Raw genomic sequence first — 25,126 nt, forward strand, 5'->3', positions numbered from 1 at the left:
GACTTCCAGACACAGAGGACTATATGAGCAAAGATGGAGAGGTTGTCAAGGTCAGAGTGTGTGTAGAGAACAAGAATGAAGCGGCTTGGCAGCATGAAACACGTAAGACTAAAGAGGTGGCTGGAGCCGGTCAGAGAGAGCCGTGCGTTCAGACCTTATTCAGCACAGGGTGTCCTGCAGAATGCTAATTAAGAAGGAAGTAGACATGGTCCCTGGTCCCAGGGGTCTTTTGGATGCCTACACAAGTAAGCATCTCTTTGCAGGTTGTGTTGAGCGCTGTGGAGAAATGAACGGGAGTGAGAAGGAGAGGGTCCAGAGAGGTGCGTGTCCCCGCGCCCAGCAGACAGGATCTGCAGGAAGGAGGGCTGCTCTACAGCTATGACATCCAGCCGAGGCCTGAAGGGCAGGCAGGAGACAGCCAGGCAGAACAGGTTTTCCAGGAGGGAAGGTGTGTGTGGAGGCGCGAGGCAGGAGGTCTCTGTGTGTCTGAGGACTTGGAGGACATCCACCTCCATCCTTAGCTGGTTGGTGCTGAGTGACAGGGCAGCACTAGGGGTGGTGGGACCAGGTGGGCTGAGGGCAGGTCATTCAAGGCCTTGTGGGTCCGGGTGAGGTTTTCAATTTTGTAAACTGGTGGGTAGCTCTTCCAGGGTTTTCAGCAGAAGAATGGTGTCATTTGATTTACAAAGATCCCTCTGGCTGCTCAGTGGAGCACGGATTGGAGGGCAACAAGAGTGGAGGTGGGAGGGAATTCCCTGCTGGTCCAGTGGTTAGTACTCGGCCTTTTCATTGCTCAGGGCCCAGGTTCTTCCTTCTTCTCTGGTCAGGGAGTTAAGATCCTGCAAAGCCATGCAGTGCAGCCAAAAAAAAAAAAAAACCCACAAAACTCTTAACACCATATATAAATATAAACTCAAAATGGATCAAAGACCTAAATGCAAATATAAGGCCAGACACTATAAAACTCTTAGAGAAAAACATCGGCAGAACATTCTTTGACGTGAATTGCATTCAGTATCTTTTGTGATCCACCTCCTTGAGTAAAGAAAATAAAAATAAAAATAAACACATGGGACCTAATTAAACTTAAAAGATTCTCAAAGCAAAGGAAACCATAAAACAAAAAGCCCATAGAGGGAGAGAAAATATTTGCAAATGAAGCGACTGACAAGGGATTAATCTCCAAAATATACAAACACCTCATGCAACTCTTATGTTAAAAAACCCCAAAAACCCAATCAGAAAATGGCCAGAAGATCTAAATAGATATTACTGCAAAGAAGACATCCAGATGGCCAAGAGGCACCTGGATAGATGATCAGCATCAAGAGAAATACACACAAAACTACAATGAGATATCACCTCACAATGGCCATCATCAAAAATTCTATAAACAATAAATGCTAAAAAGGGTGTGGAGAAAAGGGAACCCTTCTACAGTGTTAATGGGGATATAAATTGGTAGAACCATTATGGAAAACAGTATGGCAGTTCCTTAAAAAACTAAAAATAGAAGTACCATGTGATCTAGCAATCCTACTCCTGGGCATATATCCAGAGAAAACTCTTAATTCGAAAAGATAAATAAACCCCAGTGTTCATTGCAGCACTGTTTACAATAGAAGCAACCTAACTGTCCATTGAAAGATGAATGGATAAAAAAGATGGAATATTACTCAGCCATAAAAAGAATGAAATAATGCCATTTGCAGCCAACATGGATGGACCTAGAGATTATCATACAAAGTAAAGTAAACCAGATGGAGAAAGACAAATGTATGATGTCGCTTACATGTGCATGGTAAAACATGGTACAGATAAATCTATTACAAGACAGAAGTAGAGTCACAGATGTAGAAAACAGATTTGTTGTTAGCAGAGGGGGATGTAGAGGGGAGAAATAAATCAAGACATTGGGATTGATAATATACACACTTTTATATATAAAATAGGTAAATAATAATATACCGTATAGCACAGGGAACTCTACTCAATACTCTGTAATGACCTATAATGGAAAGGAATCTAAAAAGAGTGGATTATGTATGTGTGCCTGTTCGGCTCTGTTGTACGGCGCAGACTAACACCCATAGTAAATCAATTATACTGTCACAAAAATTTTAAAAGCGGAAGAGGAAATATCAGTTGTTGTCTCTGTCTAGGTGAGAAGGTTGTGGCAGTGATGATGGACAGAAGCAGATGTCTTGAGCTGCAGCTATGGCAGGTTGGGTGCAGGGGTGGGGAGAGCAAGTCAGGTGACAGCTGGGTTTTGGGCTTGAGAGTCTGGTGGATGGTGCTATCATTTATTGAGAAGAGATGGCTTAGGGGTGTGTGGGGAGAGGGCATTTAGAGTGAAAGGACAGTGAGGAATCAGTGGTACAGTTAAGATACCAGGGAGACATCATTCACGGGTGATGCGAAATGGGCCAAGGGGTGGGACGACCAGCCAGGACAGTGTGGTCGGGGTAGCTGGAGGGGCAGTAAGTTTCAGGTGGGGCAGAGAGGATGAGACCAGGACAGGAAGATGACCTTGGGGATGGCAGTTAGCAGCTGGTGGTCGCAGGGAGAGCTGTTTTCATGCAGTGGGGTGGTGCCCTGGGGTGCAGGGGATTGAAGGGTGACTGGGGTGAGGAGCTAGAAAGCCTGAGTGTCGAGTGTGGGCTGATCTATAGAGAAGGTTTGGGCTGGGATGGGGTCGGGGGGCAAAGAAAGTTTATTTGTTAAGAGGGTTTTGTGTTTACTTGTTTTGCTTTTTAAATTAGAAGTCTTGAGTGTGTTTATTAGCCAGGAAAGAAGGAGCTAGGCTCTCTGCATAAGAAGTTCACTGGACAGTAGACAGGTGGTGAGAACGGAGGGCGGGGTGGGGGATCTGCATGGTTGGCGGTTGATGCCCACCAGTTTTTGGCTGCTGTAAATCTTGTGTGATAATAAATGCCAGTGGTCTCGTTTTTCTCGTTCTGAAGATTTTTATCAGAATGTGGTGATGTGCATGCACATAAGAGACCAGGAGTGCAGGCTTCAAATGGCATCTCCAGGAATGGCCGTGGCCGTGATTTATTTCTCTAGGGACCCTTCTTGTGGCTCCTGGTTCAAGGGTACTCTCTACTGCCATTATAGGATGGCATGTAAAACTCTTACAGCTCTTCAGTGGAAAGGGGCGATGTAAGTCCAATTTAGCATTAGTTAGTATTGAACTGTTGATTTCCCTCCATCGGAGATTGTGGTGGTGGTTTAGCCGCTAAGTCGTGTCCGACTCTTGTGACCCCTTGGACTGTAGCCTGCCAGTCTCCTCTGTCCATGGGATTCTCCAGGCAAGAATACTGGAGTGGGTTGCCATTTCTTTCTCCAGGGGATCTTCCCGACCCAGGTATTGAACCTGGATCTCCTACATTGTGGGCGGATTCTTTACTGACTGAGCTATGAGTCCCAACAGAGATTAGTATATATAAAATGCCGATACATTTTTGTACTTTGTAGAACCAAGATGAAGGACAAGAAATCAATATTCCTTTGTGGGTTTTTTTAATCTTGACCAATCAACAATTCATAATGTCCATGTTATCTAGACCGTTAAGAGCTTACCAATTTAGCACTGATCAATAGAATTTTTAAGTAGTGCATTTTCTTTAGAGTTTTGTCTTGGTCTTATGCCTGAGGCTCATTTTTTTTTTTCATTAAGAAGCACATACTTTTAATTTTTTCTAGTTAAAAGTATTAAACAGTCCATAAAAACTTTGAAAGATAATAAAGGAAAACCACCACAATCTTTAAGTTTCTTTTGTGTGTGTGGGTTTCTGTGTTAAATATATGTAATATGCCCCTTCTGTTGCTTCAGATACCCAAAGCCTTATTTTCACTGGTGCTGAGGACTCTGTTAGTAACGGGTCTTTGTATATCCCTTTGCTTTGAATCTATCATCTTGAGAAACTTTTAGTGACACCAGGAGAGCAAAGTTAACAGGATGCTTCCTTTGCAGTTAGAGGGAAAGGAAGTGTAGAGCATTCATTTGTAGAGGAAGAATTAGACAAAAATTCTGTGGTGGTCAGCAGCACTTTCTTTACTTGTCTGGTTCCAAAATAAATAGTGTTGCAAGGACAGGACCAAGAAGCAATTCTCTACTGTTCTTATGGAGCCAATCTTGAGTCACAAGGCTGGTGATGGCCAGTTTTAGATTTTACATCCTTTTGGAAGATAAGTTCCCACTGTTTTTAAAGCTATAACTGTTCTCTTATTGCATGTTTTTACTTTTAGGAATTTCACGTTTCTGAAGATTTTAATAAAATGAACTTTATCAAGACCTACCCAGGTAATTATAATACACACTCATTTGCACACATATACACGTAGATACACACAAAAATAAACTAGAACACCATGTCTTATGATCAAAATTAGGTCTTCACATTAAATTTTTAAAAGGTTGGTTACCTCAGTTACATGAGAAGCTGTTACCTCTTCAGAGTTACTTACACATCCTTTTCCTGCTTATTAGCATTTGAAATTTTGTATACTGTTCCACTGGGTGCATGTGTCAGATTTAGTTTAAGCATTCTTCTATTTTTGAAAATGTGTACTGCTCCCATTTTTTTGATAACACATACTAAGATAGATGATGATATGTACGTAGGTATGTGTGTTTATATATATCTGTGTGTATTTTATATATATATGTGTAAAAGTAACTTCATATATATGTGTGTGTGTGTCCTTGATGGTTACTGACTCAGATCCTGTAACTCTGATTACTTTAAGATAGATTACTAAAAGTAGAATAACTGGGTCAAACATTAAAATTTTTTTTTAATACTCTAGATTTAATTTGCAAAACTCTTTGCAGCAATAGTGTAAATATTTTAATTAGTAGTGATTGAAAGTGCCTGTTCTTTAAATCGTCATTGCTCTTTTTAAATGCTCATTGCCAGTTTGATAGTCAAAATAGTTCTGTTTTAAAATTATTTAAACTTTATTTGATATTGGCCATTTGTTGTGTTTTATGAATGTCTACTTGACTGTGTCTGCATTCCCAGGGGGTTGTAGTGTTTTCTGGTTAATTTATAGGAAATAGTCCCTCTGTTTTTCTGAAGCAGCCTGTACAGCTGAGAGTAAGGTCAGATATGTCTCTGTCTAGCTTCTGACTTCATTCATCAGACTGGGCATTTATTAAACACCAGCTGTATGCAAGACCCTGCTCCACGTAAAGTAGACAGGTCACGGCCCTGGTGTGGCTTAAAATTGACCTGGAGATACAAATATTCCAGAAGTTAGGTAATAGAATACCGTCCTCATTCTCAGCTATTACTTTGGAATTTGGAACTTTACAAATGCTTCATCTCAGAAATAATAAAAAGTTAATTTCATAAAATTTCCGTTGCCCTTTTCACAATGCCAGTGTTTTCTAAAGAGTCAAAGCACTAAAGGTACAGACAATGAAGAACAAACAAACCTGTTCTATTAAGAAAAGACTATTGCTTTCCATATGAAACTCACTGATAGTTGTTTGAGGTTTTTTTTTTTAATCTGTCCTCTGATATATTATTTGAATCCCTCTTGAGCATTATTCTTTTAAGGATTTGTAGCTTCTGACGGTCTCCTCCCTTGCAGGGAGGCAGAGGGCAGGGCCTCGGAGAGCCTGCCCATTAGATCATGGGTTGGGGGTCGGACAGATTCTCTGCTGCCTGTTCAGAGTGCAGACTTTCCAGGGTGGGCCTGTCCAGCCTGTGAGTCTGCAGGCTGACCAGGTGAAGAAGGGGAGCCCCAGTTCCCACCCACTGAGACTGGATTGCCCAGGTCGTGTTTCTTCTCTGTTCCCACAGCTCATCAGAACCGGGTGACGGCGATCATCTTCAGCCTGGCCACCGAGTGGGTGATCAGCACTGGCCACGACAAGTGTGTCAGCTGGATGTGCACCCGCAGCGGGAACATGCTCGGGAGGCACTTCTTCTCTTCCTGGGCCTCGTGTCTGCAGTATCCTTCCCAGTCTCAGGAGTTAGCTCTGCATCTGATCCTCAGCTGCTAATTGAGATCTAAAGGCTGAATGATTCCTACATATTTCACATAAAATCAGAGAATTTCTGTCTCTCCTTTCTTTTGCATAAAATTGGTTTATTAGGACTTGGTGGTTAAGACTTGGCCTCCTAACGCAGAGGGTGTGGGTTCAATCTCTGGTCAGGGAACTAAAATCCTGCACTCCTCTTGGCCAAAATATCCAAAACATAAAACAGAAAAATTATGGTAACACATTCAGTAAAGACTTTAAAAGTGGTCCACATTAAAACAAATAAACGAAATACTTTAAAAAACAGTTTATTAAAAGTAATAAATGAATCGCTGTTCTCTGCTGGGTTGTGCTATAGGTGTTTTTAATACAGATATCTCAGAAAATCTAAACCTTATTAATCCAGACCCCTCCCTTCACTCCTTTGCTTTTTGAAGTGAAAGAAAAGATTTTTTGTTGTGTAAAGAGGGAAAAAAAGGAATGAATCTTCTAGTAGTGGGTTATTTGCAGACCTGGCAAGAGAATACAAGAATTTGTGATCCTGGAATTCATACAAGGACTACAAGGAGTTTTTGTGTTTTTTGTGTGTGTTTGAAGAGGCATCTCGAAGGTGCCTCTGGATCCCTCAAATGTTAAGAAATTGCCGCTCTGAAATTCTGCTGCTCTGTTGGATTTGTTTCATGTAGAGCACGCTCTTGCATCAGGCTGCCTGTGGTAGCTGTGTATCTTAGTGCTGGCAAGGTCAAGGCTGTCAGCCGCAGGCAAACGCCCCATGGTATTTTCTCTTTCCGTGTTGGACATCTGGTGTAGTGAAATTCTTTCTTCCATTGAAAGCCTTTATAAAAATGTTTGCTACAAATGAATATACAGCATGAGATACTTAAATTAGTACCATACACTTTAGAATCAAACAAGGGAAGACTACTCAGATATATCATGTGCTATATAGGCTTTTCTGTTATGTGTTAGACTTTCGTATGGATTGATAGAAAATAGCACAGAATCACATCATTGTGGTCCAGCCTGTGGTCTTCCTTTTCATCCATGTTTTGGAATTAAAACGGTATTATCTTATTGTGTATAGTCACCTGATTTGCCACAAACTCCTATAGCCATAGAATAACGGAGTATTAATAACAAGTTGTTACCAATAGTTAATATATTTTTGAATTTTAAATTTACTACTGCCCCAAATGACTTCCTTTTGGATGGCTAAACTCTTCACAGCAATTTAAAGTAAACCATCTTCTTCACTTAAATCTAAATCATCTAGGCCCCCCAAAAGATGAGTTCACATCATTTGCTCTCAGTTTTACATTATTTCCAGAGACAATTTCATAAAAAGCATTTTTCTTCCAGTTCTTTTTGACTGTTTTTATTATTGAGTATTTTACATTTTAAAACTTTGCTATAATATGATTACTTATTTTTATGTCTCTCTCTCTCTATCAACTCTTTTATCTTTTTTGTTTGCCAATTCCTAGGATATTAGTTGAAATAATAATGGGTACTCAATGAATGCTTGTTGAATGAATGAATATTAATTTTCCTGATAATTCTAGCTTAAAGCATTTTTTTCTTTGGTGTTTCCACGCTGAATGATTTTCAGTGGAGTGTTTCTTTTCTCATGGTTTTAGGTTTGTGCTTACCCTTTATAGAATGTACATTTTCTGCTTTATAACTTTGAGATGGATGGTGTTATACATCCTTGACTGCTTCTCCACAGATATGACTTTGATACTCAGTATGCGTTTGTCGGTGATTACTCTGGACAGATCACCCTGCTGAAACTTGAACACAACACCTGTTCAGTTATTACCACCCTTAAAGGACATGAAGGTAGGCTGTGTGATCACCGCTGTTTTTCACCTAATATGTGTGCATGCGTGCCTGCTTAGTCGCTTCAGTTGTGTCTGACTCTTTGCAACCCTATGGACTGTAGCTCTCCAACCTCCTCTGTCCATGGGGATTTTCCAGGCAAGAATACTGGAGTGGGTTGCCATGCCCTTCTCCAGGGGATCTTCTTGATGCAGGGATTGAACCTGAGTCTCTTATGCCTCCTGCATTGGCAGGTGGTTTCTTTACCACCAGCGTCACCTGGGAAGCCCTTTTCACCTAATATGGGCATCCAAATCTAGTTCTCGGCTCTGTGGTTTCATTAATGATTAGCTCCCTAAGATCTTGTCAGGTTTCAGTTCGAATGGCTAGATATGGGACTTCAGTCCCAGAAGATCTTAAAGAGTGAAAACTAAGTGAAGGCAAGGTATGGGGTTAGGTTTCATGATCCCTTCTAGATTTATAATACTTGTGTGACATTACTTTCTGTTCTGTTTCCCTTTTTTAATTAAATTAGATTCAGAAAACCTTTTTAAAATTTCATATAAATGGTAAGACCTTTAGAAGAAGATTGTTATTACTATTTTAAATTTGTCACTTTCTAGGACACCAAACAAGACACAGTAGGTCAATCAGTACAATTGGAAGTATATGAGCTGGTTCTGTCTTTATTTGGGAAACATCCACTGGGGAGGGACTGAGGGAAAAGAATGACTGGGCGGAATTCTATTATTTTTGTAGCATAGTGAGTTGGCAGGGCTTCATGGAAAGGTTTTAAAGCTCAATTGACAGTATTTCATAACAGATTAGAAGCTTTGAGACCATCTGGTTCAGATCGAAGAATTAGGGGTTTGTTGAAGCAGTTAATGATGGATTGATTTATGAAAATAGTGTTTTTAAGTATAGCAAGTTTAAATGTCCTCTGTAGGTAATTTATTTAGATAAATCTGAGTCTGTGACCTTGTAGAGGAAACGGGGGAGGGAAGGACAGTAAGTTTGAGTAGATAAATCTAAAGGCAGGGAGACACAGGCCCTCAGAAACCACTTTCTGTTTATGACTCACGGTCTCATGATCCCAGGCTCTTAAGTGTTCTCTGGGTTGCTCAGGACAGAATGAGTTCCGATAACTGCTCAGCAGGGTTCATATAGAAAGAGCTAGCTTGTCTGCTGTTAGGCTCCAGCTGAAAAACATGGGTCATAGGATCAAACAGTTCTAGGGTTTCTGCAGAATTGATCCCTGAGGCCAGTTTTGCACAGTACATCTTTTTTCACTTTGGTTAAGCTTCTGTGAGAAACAAGTCTCTTGTGGTTTGCTTTTGAATATGGCTTTGCCAGTTTTCTATACACCCACCAAAAATACTGTTAGCTTGTGTGACTGGTTTAATAAGTTTATTAATTTTTCTGAGCAAGCAGCAGTTAATGGAACAATGAAGAGATCTGTTGAGGGAGAAATCTGTAGAAAGAAAGATTTTTCCCAAGGGTATTAAATTTAGAAAGTTTAGTCAATATAGAATGTGAAACGTAGGATTTGGATTTTTACCTACATTCCCTGGCATAATCGTGTGGTACAGTTTCACTTTTTTTTTTCCTTCCTCTAAGATGCTTAATTTCCTTAAACAGAGGCATCCTGGAGTAGGACACCGCAAGGTCCCGGAGACCTGGAATAATCCAGACATTTATCTTAGAAAACTCCTGACACCTTCACTGCCTTTGCTCTTTAGATACTGGTAGCTATTTTTTTTTTTCCCTGCAGAAGCTTTTTCTGAACTAACCCTCATGTACAGCTATTTTATAGTTTTTTGGTATAGAGGAGGAAAATCTTCTTTTAAACACCTTTGTGTTCAGAGTCGGAGAAGGCAATGGCAAGCCACTCCAGGACTCTTGCCTAGAAAATCCCATGGATGGAGGAGCCTGGTAGGTTGCAGTCCGTGGGGTCGCTAAGGGTTGGACACGACTGAGCGACTTCACTTTCACTTTTCACTTTGACACATTGGAGAAGGAAATGGCAACCCACTCCAGTGTTCTTGCCTGGAGAATCCCAGGGATAGGGGAGCCTGGTGGGCTTCCGTCTATGGGGTCGCACAGAGTTGGACATGACTGAAGTGATTTGGCAGCAGCAGGCAGTGTTCAGAGTAGTTTGATGTACAACTACCAAAAATCCCCATCTTGTAGCTCAGATAGGGGTTGGGCTGCTTCTCCTCCGTGACTCATGGTAAAGCGTTAGACGCCCTTTTATACGACGAAGATCCGTTTTTGCATCCAGACTCAGCTGGTCCCGGTCCAGTCTTCTGTCGTCAGTCGTGCGTGTGCCATTGGAGAGTTCCAGCTCACCTCCCTCTCTCACCCCTAGGGAGCATCGCCTGCCTCTGGTGGGACCCTATTCAACGGTTACTCTTCTCAGGAGCGTCCGACAACAGCGTCATCATGTGGGACATCGGGGGAAGGAAGGGCCGCACGCTCCTGCTCCAGGGCCACCAGTGCGTGACTTGAGGGGTTGGAATCCAAGCTGGCGCGAGGCGGGGGGGGCATGAGTACTCTGAGACCACTGTCTCCAAATCGCATCCTTTCAGCTGTCCACGTGATTGGGCTTTCTCCCACCTTTCTCTGCCAAGGAGTCACCCCAGTGAAATGACTGCTTCAGGCCGACGTGGGTTAGACACCATGGGTGGGGACTTTGACCTTGGAAGATGGCCTGCTGTACGACACTTAAGCTAGTCTCATTAGCGAAATTCATTAAGGAATAATGTCTGGATTGACCCAGTCCTGCTTCACCTAAGCTATGGCATTTTAATGCTCAGGTTTTTGCCATCTAGTCTTGAAGAGGAACCCTTTCCTCCTCGTTGGGTAGGCTTGTCTGTTGCTTGGCTACGAGCAGAGTCTAGTTGAAAAGCAGCCAAGGAGAGGAAAGCTTTAAGAGGTGAACATCTCTTAAGTTCCGAGCACTTACTTGTTCAGAAACAATCTTGTGAACCTGGAAAGAAATTATAGTGTTTGGTCCAGAAAACTATGGTCAACATCTCCTCTCTGACCTGCAGTTCTTAATGACGGATTCGAAAGTAGCAGCGTTTATTTCGTAGTAACTGTTATTCTGTATAATACATTATAGAATGCCTGGTAAAGTATATACAGGGATCCAGATGACCATACCAAGTAGTTAGTGATAAAATGCCAGTTGCTGATTCCAGCGAGGGGAGACATTGGAGCCTGCGTGAAGACAGTGCGTGTGTTTCCCAGTTTGAGACAGTGACTGCTGTGTGTTTGCAGTGACAGGGTGCAGGCGCTGTGTTACCTTCAGCTCACGAGGCAGCTGGTCTCCTGTTCCTCGGATGGTGGAATTGCAGTGTGGAACATGGACGTTAGCAGAGAGGAGGTAAGAGAGAGCAAGGCAGGGTTGACCCGGGGAGGTCCCACAACCCGCCTCTTGGTTTTCCACCCTTTGGCTGGAGGTGCAGGCAGCCCCAGCTCCTCACCGCTGTGCTTACTGGTTATTGTCTAACACGGTCCTGTGGGCCACTGTCACTGTGTCCTCTACTCACTGGAGAGTTTCTACCGGGACAAGCAGTGCACACACATGGGGCATTTAGGCTGATTTTCACAGGGAAGTGCACGGAGAGGAAGTGCAAGTCCAGCCCGTCCAGGGAGTGGACTGCAGGCAGGTGCTCCGAGGTGCAGCTCCACACCTGTCATGGCATCCCCAAGATACTCACCAGGGACATAGCTCATCTGGGAAAGTCTATCCCCATTCTCTGCTTTTATTTTCCGCAAGTTCTGTCGCACTGAGTCCGTGCCACTATATTGTTCTTTTCAGGAGACCTGAGTTTAAGTGCCTTAATTTCCTTGTCTCCGTTCCTTCTTCCATCAAGTGAAATAATTGAATGAGATGACTTCTAAGCTCTCTTCCAGTTATTTATATAGACACTATAGTCTCTCTTTGAGTGATTGTTTGCACTGAACATTGCTGCAGTGAACATTTTTGACCTTGTCATTGTGTGATTGTTCAGTTATTTATTTCAGACAAAATTCTGAAAATAGACCCTTCAGGTCAAGGGTATGTACATTCTTAAGGCTTTTTATAAATGTTGTCAGATGATTTCCAGGCAGGATATCCATTCTCATCTTTACCAGCATAGGTATTATCTGTCTTTTCCAAGTGATGTTTGCAACCTGTGATGTAGAGAGTGGCGTTGATTCCAAAGAAGATTCTTTTGTGAGTTGGGGTTAGGGACTTATGGTTTAACTTCAGAAGCATTTATTGATTACCTAAACGGTGGCCCTAAAGTCTGGAAACTTAGGTATATATACCTCATAAATGATACTGTATTGTGGTACATATTGTGACAGGGCTTCCCAGGTGGCTCAGTGGTAAAGAATCCGCCTGCCAATGCAGGAGAAACAGGTTTGATCCCTGGGTCAGGAAGATACCCTGGAGAAGGAAGTGGCAACCCACTCCAGTATTCTTGCCTGGAAAATCCCATGGACAGAGGAGCCTGGAGGGCTACAGTCTGTGGGGTTGCACAATTGAGCAGCTAATCAAAAACAGCACATACTGTGATGTCAGTCGGTGTGTTGCAAGTGCTGTCCTTTATACAGCATGTAGGTCAGCTTGCTGCCCACTGCAGTGGATGCCAGGCATGAATGCAGCGTTCCCCACAAGCCCTGCACATGCTGCTTTGTGTCGCCTCTGATTACTTGCGAGTCTGATTCTCCCTGAATACAGTTGCATCTTTAGCATATAATCAGAGGGGTTCAGTCTATTTTAAAAAAAAACAGCGACATTACACTACATAACACTTTCAGACTTTATACACTGTGCTTTATACATAAAGATTCTTGCCTGCCAGAAACTTGCAATCTAGTGAAGGAAATAGATTACCCTATAAATAACAAACTTTCATTCGTAATCTGGAGAAGTACTGATTGCTAGTTTTTTAGTGACTTTGTAAGACAAGCTGAAACTCCAATATTTTGGCCACCTCATGCGACGAGTTGACTCACTGGAAAAGACTCTGATGCTGGGAGTGATTGGGGGCGGGAGGAGACAGGGACAACAGAGAATGAGATGGCTATATGGCATCACCGACTCGATGGACATGAGTTTGAGTGAACTCCAAGAGTTGGTGATGGACAGGGAGGCCTGGCGTGCTGTGGTTCATGGGGTCGCAAAGAGTCGGACACGACTGAGCGACTGAACTGAACTAAACTGAACTGAAGACAAGTCAAATAGAGGAAATCTTGATGGCATGTCTGCTGGTTAATTTCTCTGTTTGAATTTTCTAAAAAGCTTTTTGGTAAGACTTAGAATAACTTGTTATTAAACATATGTAAAATTGACTGAGTATTACAGAATGTGTAATACTGCCTTTGCAAAGGTTTATCTGAATTGGGTTATGTATTTGTCATCTACTAGTTTCATGCAACATCAGCAGCTAGTGCACTGCGCTGTTTCCTCAGTTCAGTCGCTCAGTTGTGTCCGACTCTTTGTAACCGCATGCACTGCAGTATGCCAGGCTCTGTTTCCTAGACTTGTTGCTCTTCAGTCTAATTCTGAGAAAGCAGGAAACTCAGGGGGAGGATGGGGAGAGAATGTGTTCCCTGAATCAAGAAGGAGGAGACCACTGGGACCTGATGCTACTGGTGGCTCTTGTAACGGTTTAGTTACTTGGATTTCAATCCACTGTTCTCATCCTTGCTAAGTCCTTTTAGAAGTGGAAAGGAGAAGCGGGGTTCTTACCTCCAAGGTTATGTGAGTGTGAGGTTATTTGTATCGCTAGGGAAAGAAGAGAGTCCCATCTTCTCTTTGGGGGCCACTCATTCAAGGTGCCTTCTGTGTGTGTGTGGGGAGGAGAAGCTCTTTTTCTCTGAATCACTTACAGACAATTATCCCAAATCATGTGCACACTGGCTGGTGACACTGTCTCAGTGGTTGGCAGTGTTGGTGGGAAAGAAAGTTATGTCAAAATGATGTAATATTTTTAGTAGGACTTTTTGGTTTGCTTGTTGTTTTGTTTTTACCGAGTAAATATAAGTACAAAAGTAAGCAGCCTCTGGTATATGAGATTCTGACCTTGCGTTAGGGTTTTCTACAAATTGTAGGACTTCCTTAGGCACCAGCCGAGAGGATTAACCCCAGATTCTCTAGCCCCACAGTCCTTGCTGGGAATTTCTTTCTGAGTCACCTGGAAACACTGACTGGGTCATCTCTAACCCACAGTGGCTGTCGGCCACCACACAGGCAGTTTGGAAGCAGACATCCCTGCCAGATTGTAATAAAAGGGACTCTTTTTTGGAAGGAGGCAAGAGACATAAATGAGCAAGTAGCCATAATAAATCCACATGAAGAAATTGTATTTGGAGCTAGCTGATTACAGAATGGGAAGTATTTTATACATTAGTGCAAAACAGAGTATCAGTGCCCTGGGGTTCTTGTTACATCATCTTTGTTCAGGTTAGGCAGATGGAACAAGATTTAGAAAAGAGAGTGCAACAGTCAGAATACTTGAATAATGTTCTCTTTTGCTCTTCTCAGCACAAAAGAAAACTTTTTTCCTTAAAGAATGAGCATTCAGCCAGATGGTTCATGAAAGCTTATACCGTAACACTTAATCCTATTAAAAGAAACAAAGTTACGGTTATTTCTTATATTAAAATATGTTCCAAAAAGTCTGTTTATTTCTGAGTTTATTTTTTTGTCCGTTATCTGGTTACTTTAAACATATTTTTTCTTTCCTTGTGTCCCTGTCCCTTCCCAGAAAAATGATATTCTTCCCTAACCCTTAGACAGAATTATGCTCCCAGAGGGCAGGAATTCAGTCCCCTTGGTTGTCATATTCCAGAAACATGTTTGCAGACCCTTTTGAAATGAAGAGGACCGTATCCAGAGGCTGTGTAGAGTGCAATGGACAAGAGCAAAGATGCAGGCTGGAGTCCTGCATCTCCTGGGAGCTCCACCCATTGACCAGCCATGGACGGTCCACCTCAGTCTCTGAGCCACAGTCTCTTTGCCTGTAAAACTGAGAGAATGTTGTTCTGCATCTCCTAGGGTTGTGTTGGGAATGAAGCAAAATAAAACCCCTTGGCACACTGGTGGACTTACATGGCACTTGCTGTATACCAGGCACTGTGCAAAGCACTGCAAATCTCGACGCATTTAATGCTCACAGCCTTACCCATTGTGTATTCATACTTGAATATCGCTGCCATGAAGACATTTTTGCGCTGATTGTTCCCTGTGACTGCTCCACATATGGGTGGTGTTGCAGGAGTTACACTGGCCTGTGTCACAAACTAAGACTAGACAGTGGCCCTGCTTTCCTTCCACTGCAGTTAAACGTTTGCGTGGTGTTGGCAGCAGGCCCCACTGTGTCATGGGTTTTCCTTGAGGGACGTTGTTCACAGGCAGGGTTCTCAAACCCCCTCCTCTCTTTCCTGATCACAGAAACGAGCAGCTCTACATCGGGTAGTAACCTTGTCACGTGGGTATGCATTTCCTCTTCACCCTTCTGTCCTCCCTTCCCACTTCCAGCATTGCCCCGGTCATTTACAGAAGGCTCTTCTGTCTTAGCCTGATTCACTCTGTTTATGGGTCCCTTCTCCACCCACACCCCAGGAAGAAAGACTTTTGTAATGGCTGGCTTATGTAGAAATAGTTGTAATGCCATATCTAAAATAAAAAATAGGAAAGCCAAAGGTTTTGATGCAATAGGAAACAAAGAATTAGGGGCAGTCACTCTTTAAACCACCTTCTCGAATCTATAAAGCTGACCATCTATCTTCACTGAAGATTTTTTAAGGGTCAGTGTAGTTTGATTTCTCTGGTTCTCCCATCATTCCCTCCTCTTATTAGGTAAATTTCTCTTGAGTGTTAAGTTTTGTAGTCAAGAAAAGATTATTCCTTACTTCATGATCTTTGGTATAATTTTAGAGTATTTTCTATTTTTTTTGCCTATATATGATGCCAAGTGATTGAGGTCAAATATGCGAGGACAGCTCTTAAGAGTTCATAATGCAAATTGAATTCTTCCCTCCTGTCTATAGTTTGAACAATCTAAAATTAAACAATCTTGAAAATGCTGCAAAAATGGCAAAGATTACTCAAAACACAAACATAATATTGAATGAATATAGAAACAGCTTTAGTACATAGAGAAGTTAAAAAAAAAAAAAGAACCCCAGTGAGGTCTAGAACTGTTGTATTAATTTCTGAAAACTTGGTATAAATAAGCAGATGCTCTGATGTTGGGTTTGATTTTCTCCTCCCCCAGGCTCCTCAGTGGTTGGAAAGTGATTCTTGTCAGAAATGTGAGCAGCCCTTTTTCTGGAATATTAAGCAGATGTGGGATACGAAGACACTGGGGTTGAGACAGGTGAGTAGCTGGCATCCAGTTGTCACTGTGTTAATCACATGTTTTGTTATTTATATGATTCGTCTAACATTTTATTTGGAATCACACTTTTCTCTATGAATGCTGTTAATTCCTACATTTGTGATGTCACCATCATCGTGTGACAAATATGAGCAGATCTTTCCTGGGGTAATAGTGAGACTTAACTTTCCCAAAGTATGCCATCGCTCATCCTGCACTGGAAAAGCAGGGATGTCCAGAGCCTGTTTGTAAATGGATGAAGGAGCTCTGAGTTTAGGGCTATTACTTGTTAAAGTTAGTACTTGTACCAGCCCAGCACAAAGTCAGAGTGAACTCGGCCTCTAAGCCTTAAACTTTCAGGAACAGACAAAAAGTAACAGATTAGCCCTCACTGGAATACTCTGACAGTAAGAATTTTAGCTTGTTCCATGTGAGTGTACCTGGAGCATTTCTGTTAAGCATGTTTCAAGTATGTACTGTTTTTAAATTTTGTAAATTAACTGAAGAAACATGTTCCAGATAGCCTGTAGAGTTCAAGGACGCTCTTACCATTAGGTATTCATGTAATACTAAAGTTCTACGAAAAGCATAGTTCTACAGCAGCCTTGAAGGTAGCCACTCCCTCAGACTGAATGTGAATTTGTGCAGGTAAGTAAAAATGGAATGCCAATTTTAATTGCTTTTCTTATGGGTTGTACCCTCTCTAAGGAATTGGTGGAAAGTTTGTGTTTGTCAATAAGCTTTTACTTATGAAGCTGCTCTACAGCAAGGTCAGATATAAGACTGCCAGTGTAGGAATTACTTTATCACTCATAACATTCTAATGCTCAGAAATTGCAGCAATATTCTGTCTTTAGCCTCGTTCTCACAACACATGGCTGGTAGTAACTGGTGGGTGAAGTAGTCCCTACTTCAAAGGAAAGATGGAGAATTAATTTTAATCTTATATGAGTTAACAGCTGGTAGAAGAGCATGGAAAGGTATGGGTCACAAAATTTTAGTGGTTTAAAAATATATATATGTCAAAAGTAGTGATAATAGCTGGACTATTTTGGAATGTTCTTGAAGCTCATTTTTAGAGTCATAATTTGAAAGAGTAAAAGAAAGAGCAAAACATGATTATGGATGTTTGTTTCTTAATGAGGGCAAATTACATTTAAAACTTTACTTCCATTTAAAACTTTTCTTTGTTATAGGATTGTTTTTCCTTCCCAAAGTTTCTAGCCATTTGGGTTCCTAAACGAGCTTGAACTTGGTTTTAATGTTGCTTGTTGTCATCTAAGCCGAAAATATGAATGAATAAAAATCAGTATTTCACCAATAACAAAGCAAGGATATTTGGAAATCCTTGAAAGTGTTGAAATCGTCTGCCTTTGGTGTGTTAATTGATACATTGAATTAGGGGTGGTTATAATTCATGGAGAAGGGAATGGCAAACCACTCTAGTATCTTGCCTGGAGAATCCTATGGACAGAGGAGCCTGGCGGCCTACAGTCCATGGGGTCACAAAGAGTCAGACATGACTGAAGTGACTTTGCAGTATCATTCAAGGCACATCATCCCTAATCCCATTCCCCTACTCTGAAGGGAAACCACATACCTTAAAACAAGAGGTTAACTCCCCCTTTCTTTCCTTCCTTCCGGAAGCATCACTGCCGCAAGTGTGGGCAGGCTGTCTGTGGCAAGTGCAGCAGCAAGCGCTCCAGCTACCCCGTCATGGGCTTCGAGTTCCAAGTCCGAGTCTGCGATTCGTGCTACGACTCCATCAAGGATGAGGAGTGAGTGTTTGATTGTCTCTGTCTGACTGTGTGTTCATCTGCAGCGGGAGAGCCTGGGAAATGACATGGATACACAGTCGACCCTTGCACAACGGTTAGGGTCCTGTCCTCCATGCAGTGGAAGATCTGGGTACAACTTAGAGCTGGGTGTAGCTGGGTATACCTTAGACCCTCTGGATCTGACTGGGTATAAAAATCTGGATATAACTTAAACCCTCCTATCCACGGGTCTGCAGATCCTTTAGCACTGTGATATTTACTAGTAAAAAAAAAATCCGGATATAAGTGGACCAGTATAGTTTGAATCTGTGTTGTTCAAGGATCCACTGTATTGATCTTTTGTCTCTTGTAAACAGTTTCCAAGGAGAGGATTCTGCCCTGGCTTTGTGACTTAAGTTTCTCCCAAACACTTTGAGGAATGATTCTGCTCAGACCAGTCAGGCCGTGAGTGGCTGGTCCTGAGCCTCCAAGCCACTCAGAGTGCTGTGAGGGTCAAGGCTGTGTGCACACTGCTGGGTGGCTGAGCAGGCGCTCTACAGAGGCACCCCAGCTTCGACCTTTGCTCACACTCATGGACGATTTATTAGTGGGAAAATCCTGGAGACCCACATTCTCTCCCACATAAAGTCTGACCTAGCGATCTGTGCTTAAATAACTGTGTACACGACACATCTGTCCCCCATTCAGTCCTGAATCAGACAGATCCATGGAGACAGGACCAGCACTTTCTTTTGCTCCTTTTTTTAAAAAATGTATTTTATTGAAATGCAGTTGAGTTATTTTGGTGTGTTAATTTCAGCTATGCATGCTAAGTCGCTAAGTAGTGTCTGGCTCTTTGCTACCCCATGGATCATAGCCCTCCAGTCTCCTCTGTCCATGGGATTTTCTAGGCAAGAATACTGGAGTGGGGTGCCATTTCCTTCTCCACTTCTGCTCCTTTTTGAATTATCTTTGAAAGCAGTAGCTGGGCACACCTTGATGGATGCCCAAGTAGGAAGGCTGGTGTGGCACCACCACTGCTCTTGGTCAGTGAGCTGGTGATGTGGCCAGGGTGCAGGCTTCGGAACAGAGTGAGGGTCAGTCACCCGGGGCAGCACTGCCTCTCCCGCCTGGATTAGCGGGGCGCCTGCAGCCTGTGATCTCATGCAGTGTAGTTCCTCTTCTCTGTTAAAGGTTCTCGTTCTGATATCTAGGAATGTACCAGCCTGTTGACTAAAAGAAAATCAAATATTTGGGGAATTTTGGAAAATCCTTTATAAAACTGCTTGTGGGAATCCCCTGGAGGTTCAGTGGTTAGACCTCTGCTCTCACCACCGAGGGTGCAAGTGCAGTCCCTGGTTGAGTAACTAAGATCCCTGAGATTGTATGGCACAATAAAAAACAAACAGAAAGACCAAAAAGCCCCAGAAAACCACTCCTGCAACATAGGCTTTCTGTCATCCTTTAATTATAGTTGGTTTTCAAAACCATAGCCACGTTTTGGTGAGCAAATTTTGACACTGTTACCGTAAATATTTCCTTTATGTTGCTAAGACAACTCATTCCTCAGCTCTAGAAACCATCGGGTGAGTTTAAATGGCTTCTCTTCTCTCTGTTAGTCGGACATCTCTAGCAACCTTCCACGAAGGAAAACATAACATCTCCCACATGTCCATGGACATTGCTAGGGGCCTGATGGTGACCTGTGGGACCGACCGCGTGGTGAAGGTAAGCTGCCTAATTGTCCCAATTAGCACCTCCATGCAGACTGCTCCACTGACACGCTGTGAGTGTGTAAGGCAGTTCTGATGGACAAGCTCGCCTTCCCTTTGGATGACCTCCCCATGGCCAGCTGAAAGCCCTGACTAACAAATTGCATGTTTGTGAGTTTCCATGCCCTTCCCGGCGGCTCGGTCCAGTTGGGTCTCCCTCCACTGTCTCAGTCTCTCCAAGTAAGCTGGTGAGGGCCTGCCACCCCTCTGTCACTATCTGCCCTGAGCTGGCCCCAGGGTCTTCCCTCCCACTGCCTGGCCTTGGCTGACCTTTCTCTGGTCGCTTCTTCCCTGGCTAATGGTCCTTTATCCTGGATAGAATACTCCCCATTTATAAGAGATAACCATACTTTCCTTTGTTAAATCCCCGAGTGACTAACACAGAACCTGAGTGTGAGTGCTTTATCCTTAGTACCATTCTTGAGTTATAAAACTGCCACGCGTGCACGTGTGCTCAGTCGCTCTGTTGTCTCTAGCAGTTTGCAACCCCCTGGACTGTAGCCCGCCAGGCTCCTCTGTCTGTGGAATTATCCCAGCAGAAATACTGGAGTGGGGTGCCATTTCCTCCTCCAAGGGATCTTCCCAAGCCAGGAATTGAGCCCATGTCTCCTGTGGCTCCTGCTTTGGCAGGTCGATTCTTTTACCACTGAGCCACCTGAGAAGCCCCGTAAAACTGTCATAAGTTGTTTCATAATTTAAAAAAAGGGCTTTTCCCCACTGGGCTTTTTATTCAAAATAAAGGTAAATTGTAGTGAAACATTATTATGATCTAATTCACAGGTGTTGAGAGAAATACTGCTTCATAAGCTTTTTTTGTGTTTTAGTCAACCACATTGTCTTGTCACTGTGTAAATCTCCAGGTTTTATAGGGAAAGAAGAGGCTGAGGTGTGTCTCTTGACCCCTTGGCCAGTGTACCAGCTGTCTGCCCTCCTGGGGGACCACGTGGCCAGTGCCACCTCTCCAGGCCCTCCCCTCCTTCTCTTGCAGATTTGGGACATGACGCCTGTGGTGGGCTGCAGTCTGGCCACCGGCTTCTCTCCACACTGAGGCAGGGGCCTGCAGGGCCTGAGTCTTCGCGGCGGCCACCTTCCCCTACACACGACGCTTCCCTCTAGCTCCACAGTCCCTGTCAGGTGGATGAACAGCCAGCCACTAAAATCAAATCAGCATTTTTATAAAGAACAAACCGTGAACGTGTGTTTTTGGGCATTTGTGGAACTATCCGTGGGGACATACATAGCGGGTCCCCGAGGAGTGGAGTTACTCCAGCAAGACGTCCCGCGAGCGGTGAGCTGACGTGTGCCGAGACGGTAATTTAGCACACAAGCGTTTCAGAAGAAAAACACTGAACAGAAGAGTTAAAGCCTCGAAGTTTCTTCAAGCAATTCCAAGTGCAGACACACTCCCCTCCCCGCAGACTTGCTGGGTGCCCGGGGCCTCCCGCGCAGCTCCGTGGGCAGAGCAGGGGCCCCGGGGGGAGGTTGCGGTCTCTCTCTTGGGGGGGTGCTGAGGTCTCAGGGACCCAGAGGCCCTCCTCATCCACTGGCGTCTGTGAATATTCCCTACCCCTCGTCACTGACAAGCCTCTTCCTGGCACTTGTCCTCTCCAGGGAGTGCCATGTCTGGTCCACTTCAGCTATTTCTCGTCCCAGCCCGCATGCCGTGGGCGGACCCTTTCGGTTGTCACCACGTGAGCTGTGCGGTGTCTATACTAACCAAGGGAGTCCACGTCCTTCCCTGTCCCCCCGATGTGCTCTGAGGACAAGACGTCTCTATGGTGCTGTTAACACGGGACTCGCACAAGCCGCCTGACTTTTTCTCATTGCAATTAGGGATGACTAATGGAAAACCCCGGAGAAGGCAATGGCAAGCCACTCCAGTACTCTTGCCTAGAAAATCCCATGGATGGAGGAGCCTGGTAGGCTGCAGTCCGTGGGGTCGCTAAAGGTCGGACACAACTGAGCGACTTCACTTTCACTTTTCACTTTCACACATTGGAGAAGGAAATGGCAACCCACTCCAGTGTTCTTGCCTGGAGAATCCCAGGGACGGGGGAGCCTGGTGGGCTTCCGTCTATGGGGTCACACAGAGTCGGACACGACTGAAGTGACTTAGCAGCAGCAGCAGCAGCAATGGAAAACCCAGCTACCAGGTAACTGGGATGGGAAACGGGCAGTCCGCTCCGTGGAACAGCCCAGTCCTCCTGAAAGACACAGTCTGTTTGCAGCCCAAGATGAGCCCCTGTAAATACCATGCCACTTCAGTAGACACCTCAGAAGAGAACTCCAAAGCTTTTTAAACTAGGTTGACTTTTAGTTACAACTTATTTCGTAGAAGGAAATCAGTAACTCAGAGCAGTGACTATTAACAAGGTCCTGCACAGGTATTCCTAACTTGTAAGTTACTCTCAGAACAGTTAACAAAATCTCTTGTTATCAAATTTAATTTAAAAGTTTTTGGCCACTTAGTACCAGGATTGGGGAAGAGGTAGGGAATGGGGAACCTGTCTTTTAATATTCAGATATTTATTTGTTTTTAACTGGCAGTACATGTCTCTTATTACTTTAGGGCTATTTTAAGGATAGATTTTAAAATAGATAGCAGCAGTATTTTTGTTAGTCTTACTAATGGATATAGAAAAATACTACAGCATTGTTTTTAGGAGATCAAACCAAGACAGCATCATTCTGTGTGACATAACTTTTAAATAACAGTTGTTAATGAAAATGTGTTTTTAATAGCAGTTTAAGACAGGCAATTAAAGTAAGATGTCTCAATGGCCAGTGGCACAAATTAGGAAAGGAGGTCAGGTCATCATGCAGAATGATCTGCAGTGGACGTCAGCTTGCCTTCAGAAATAAGACTGAAGGGTTTTGTTGGTCCTTGTAATTTTTGTGTTATATCACCTGAAAAAGATGTTTTCTTTCAAAACTTGCCCTAGGCCCTTTGCAGAGTGTGTGTTGCTGACATAATCCAGGAGAAAAATCAAGTGGTCGTAACTTGAACGGTAGTGTTGAATGTCAGCTTAGTTTAGTTAATGGTTCGGCTCATACATACAAAGGTGCTATGATGGGGATTCTCTGAAGTCCTGAAAGGAAAAGAATATGAACTATTCCTTGCCATGCTGAAGAATGCTACACGATGGTTTTGCTTTCCTTCAGCCTCTGTAAAATGTGATTTTATGATGTCTGTGGTAGACTGAGCAGGTTCGCAGCTGTCAAGGATATCCCATAGCTTTTGACTTTTTTTTATTTTAAAAGATTCCTGATGAAAAATCTAATGTTTCACAGAGAGCATAAGGCTGATACAGTGCCTCCTTAGGGGTTAAGCTAACATAAGTCAAGAGGAAGAGGTCTGTGTCAGGAAGAATTGGAGCCACGTATCCAGAAAAGAAAAGGAGAAAGTTTCAGTATATTTTGTTTCCACCAGAGCTTACTACCGTTTTTTTGTTTTAAACACACATATGGTAGGCTTGTCTTGTCTCTGTCACACACAAGGTAGTAAATGGGGTAATTTTTTTATAGAGGTGGGTAAAAATTTTAGTGAATGGGCACATAGAGTATAGTTAGACTTCTGGTTATTGCCTTATTTTGACTGCGTTACTCTTAAACGGGTCACTTACAATATATAGTTCTTCAAATAATGGTTTACCAGTTTTTCCGTTCCTGAATACTCCTGCAGTCCCACTTGGGGATCACGAAGAACAGAATGTTAAGAGAAGATGCTTCTGTTTAGCTCTAGTATGCGTGGGGTCGCAGAGCTGGACACAACTTAGTGACTGAACAGCAACAACAAAAGGTTTGTGATCAAGACTTGCCAGTTCTTCCTTCTAAACATGTTTTAAAATTGCTCTTTATTAGTGGATGTGATGGGAATATACTCTTATAGCATTAGATGGAAGCAGACTATTTATTACATTGTAAATCTCTGTTTACTGTATCTTAATTCTGTCCTGCTTCCTAGAGGCCATAAACGAAACATACTGCTTTATACTTTAGAAGGTGGTGTCTCTTTGTTCTCCCCCTCAACTTTCAGTTTGTTAGTACCTACAGATTTAAACTGTTGAAACTGGCCTAAGTATGGAATAAAACCACAGTGGCTCAGATTCAAGGAGTTATTTTCTAAAATCGGTTTTCATTAATTACTTCCTACTTCATTCCTGGATCTGGTATCTCTTAAAATGTAAGAAACCATTTACTATTAATGATAAACCGTCTGCTCATTATAAATGTGAAGTTTAACAAATAAGTAATACATGCTGTATTTGTGCGTCTATTGCTTAATTGTTAATTGTGAGCAGATTATTGAATGCCTACTCTATTTTTTGCAGTTTACTACACAATAACTCTTTGAGTAAGTTGATGTTTAATTGTGCAACAAATTTATATTAGAATACAGTTTAAAGTGTTTTTCTCTCTAGACTTTTTTGACTAGGGAGGCAAAGGGCAATGTTGATTAGTACATTTTGTCTTGTACTACTAGCTACGTTTCTATAAGATAGGGTGCCCTACGTGTCCCAGAGAGCTAGAAACCTTTGTTCTTTGCTCCTGTTTGTGGGTTCTGTTTTTGTGGGGTTTTTGAGAACATGCGTACAATAAAATGTTCCTTGCTTGTTACCCTGTTGTTTAATTTGCTTTTGTTCTGTTTGACCTGGACATGGTGCGGCAGGAGTAACTACCATGAGTTTAGCGCTGCCTGTGTGCTGGGTGCCCTGCCGACCTCGTATTCTTCAATCCTGGCAACACTTCTGCAAGGCACTGTTTTCTCTATTTTACAAATGAGAAAACAAAGTGGATCTTGTCTGTCCGTCTGACTCTGTCCGTGTGCCTTCTTTATACTGCCTGCCTTAATGTGCTAGCGTGTAATGAGGGTTTGGTATAAAGGAAGTAGGTATGACCTGTCTTGAAGTTTATGAGGCGTGGAGTGAGATTGCTCAGGATACCCAGGCCCCCTGAGAGCACTGAGCCTCGTGGAGACAGCATGAGCCCTGCCCTGGGTCTCCTCACAAACAGCTCAGTTTTATGAAGAAACAGGATAATTCAGATCCGGGGGAACAGAGTCCTCGGCTTAACTGATTAGGGGTTGATTTAGAGATCAGAACAGCAGTTTATTGAGGGTTTTTTGTTTTTTTTTAAGAACCAAAGCTTTATTTTCTCATCATCAGAATGTTTATTGGCAGTTCCCTGGTGGTCCAGTGGTTCGGGATCAGTGCTCTCCCTGTCAGGGGCCCTGGTTCCCTCCCTGGTCAGGGAGCTACGACCCCACAAAGTGTGCAGTGTGGCCAAAGAAAAAAAAATATAATAGTAATATATTTATTACAATAAAAAAAGGAAAATAAAAAGATAATATCAAAAAAGTATTTAAATATTTATTTTTAAAAATCCTTTAGTGCAACCACCCAG

General features: G+C 42.9%; 1 protein-coding gene across 1 annotated transcript in view; it reads left to right on the top strand.

Moving 5' to 3' along the window:
- WDFY1 (WD repeat and FYVE domain containing 1) overlaps positions 1-24,340 on the top strand; it is a 51,209-nt gene extending 26,869 nt beyond the window's left edge. The window contains exons 4-12 of the mRNA XM_055397500.2: positions 4,252-4,306; positions 5,814-5,964; positions 7,722-7,834; positions 10,182-10,308; positions 11,096-11,201; positions 16,093-16,194; positions 17,842-17,972; positions 19,571-19,679; positions 20,712-24,340. Coding sequence (XP_055253475.1) covers positions 4,252-4,306; positions 5,814-5,964; positions 7,722-7,834; positions 10,182-10,308; positions 11,096-11,201; positions 16,093-16,194; positions 17,842-17,972; positions 19,571-19,679; positions 20,712-20,771 — 954 coding nt within the window. The 3' untranslated portion in view covers positions 20,772-24,340. The remainder of the gene's footprint in view (positions 1-4,251; positions 4,307-5,813; positions 5,965-7,721; positions 7,835-10,181; positions 10,309-11,095; positions 11,202-16,092; positions 16,195-17,841; positions 17,973-19,570; positions 19,680-20,711) is intronic.
- The last annotated feature ends 786 nt before the right edge of the window (positions 24,341-25,126 follow it).

Source organism: Moschus berezovskii, chromosome 2 (assembly GCF_049115385.1).
Source record: "Moschus berezovskii isolate FMDL1 chromosome 2, NW_MosBer_1.0, whole genome shotgun sequence".
NCBI classification, from domain to species: Eukaryota; Metazoa; Chordata; class Mammalia; order Artiodactyla; family Moschidae; genus Moschus; species Moschus berezovskii.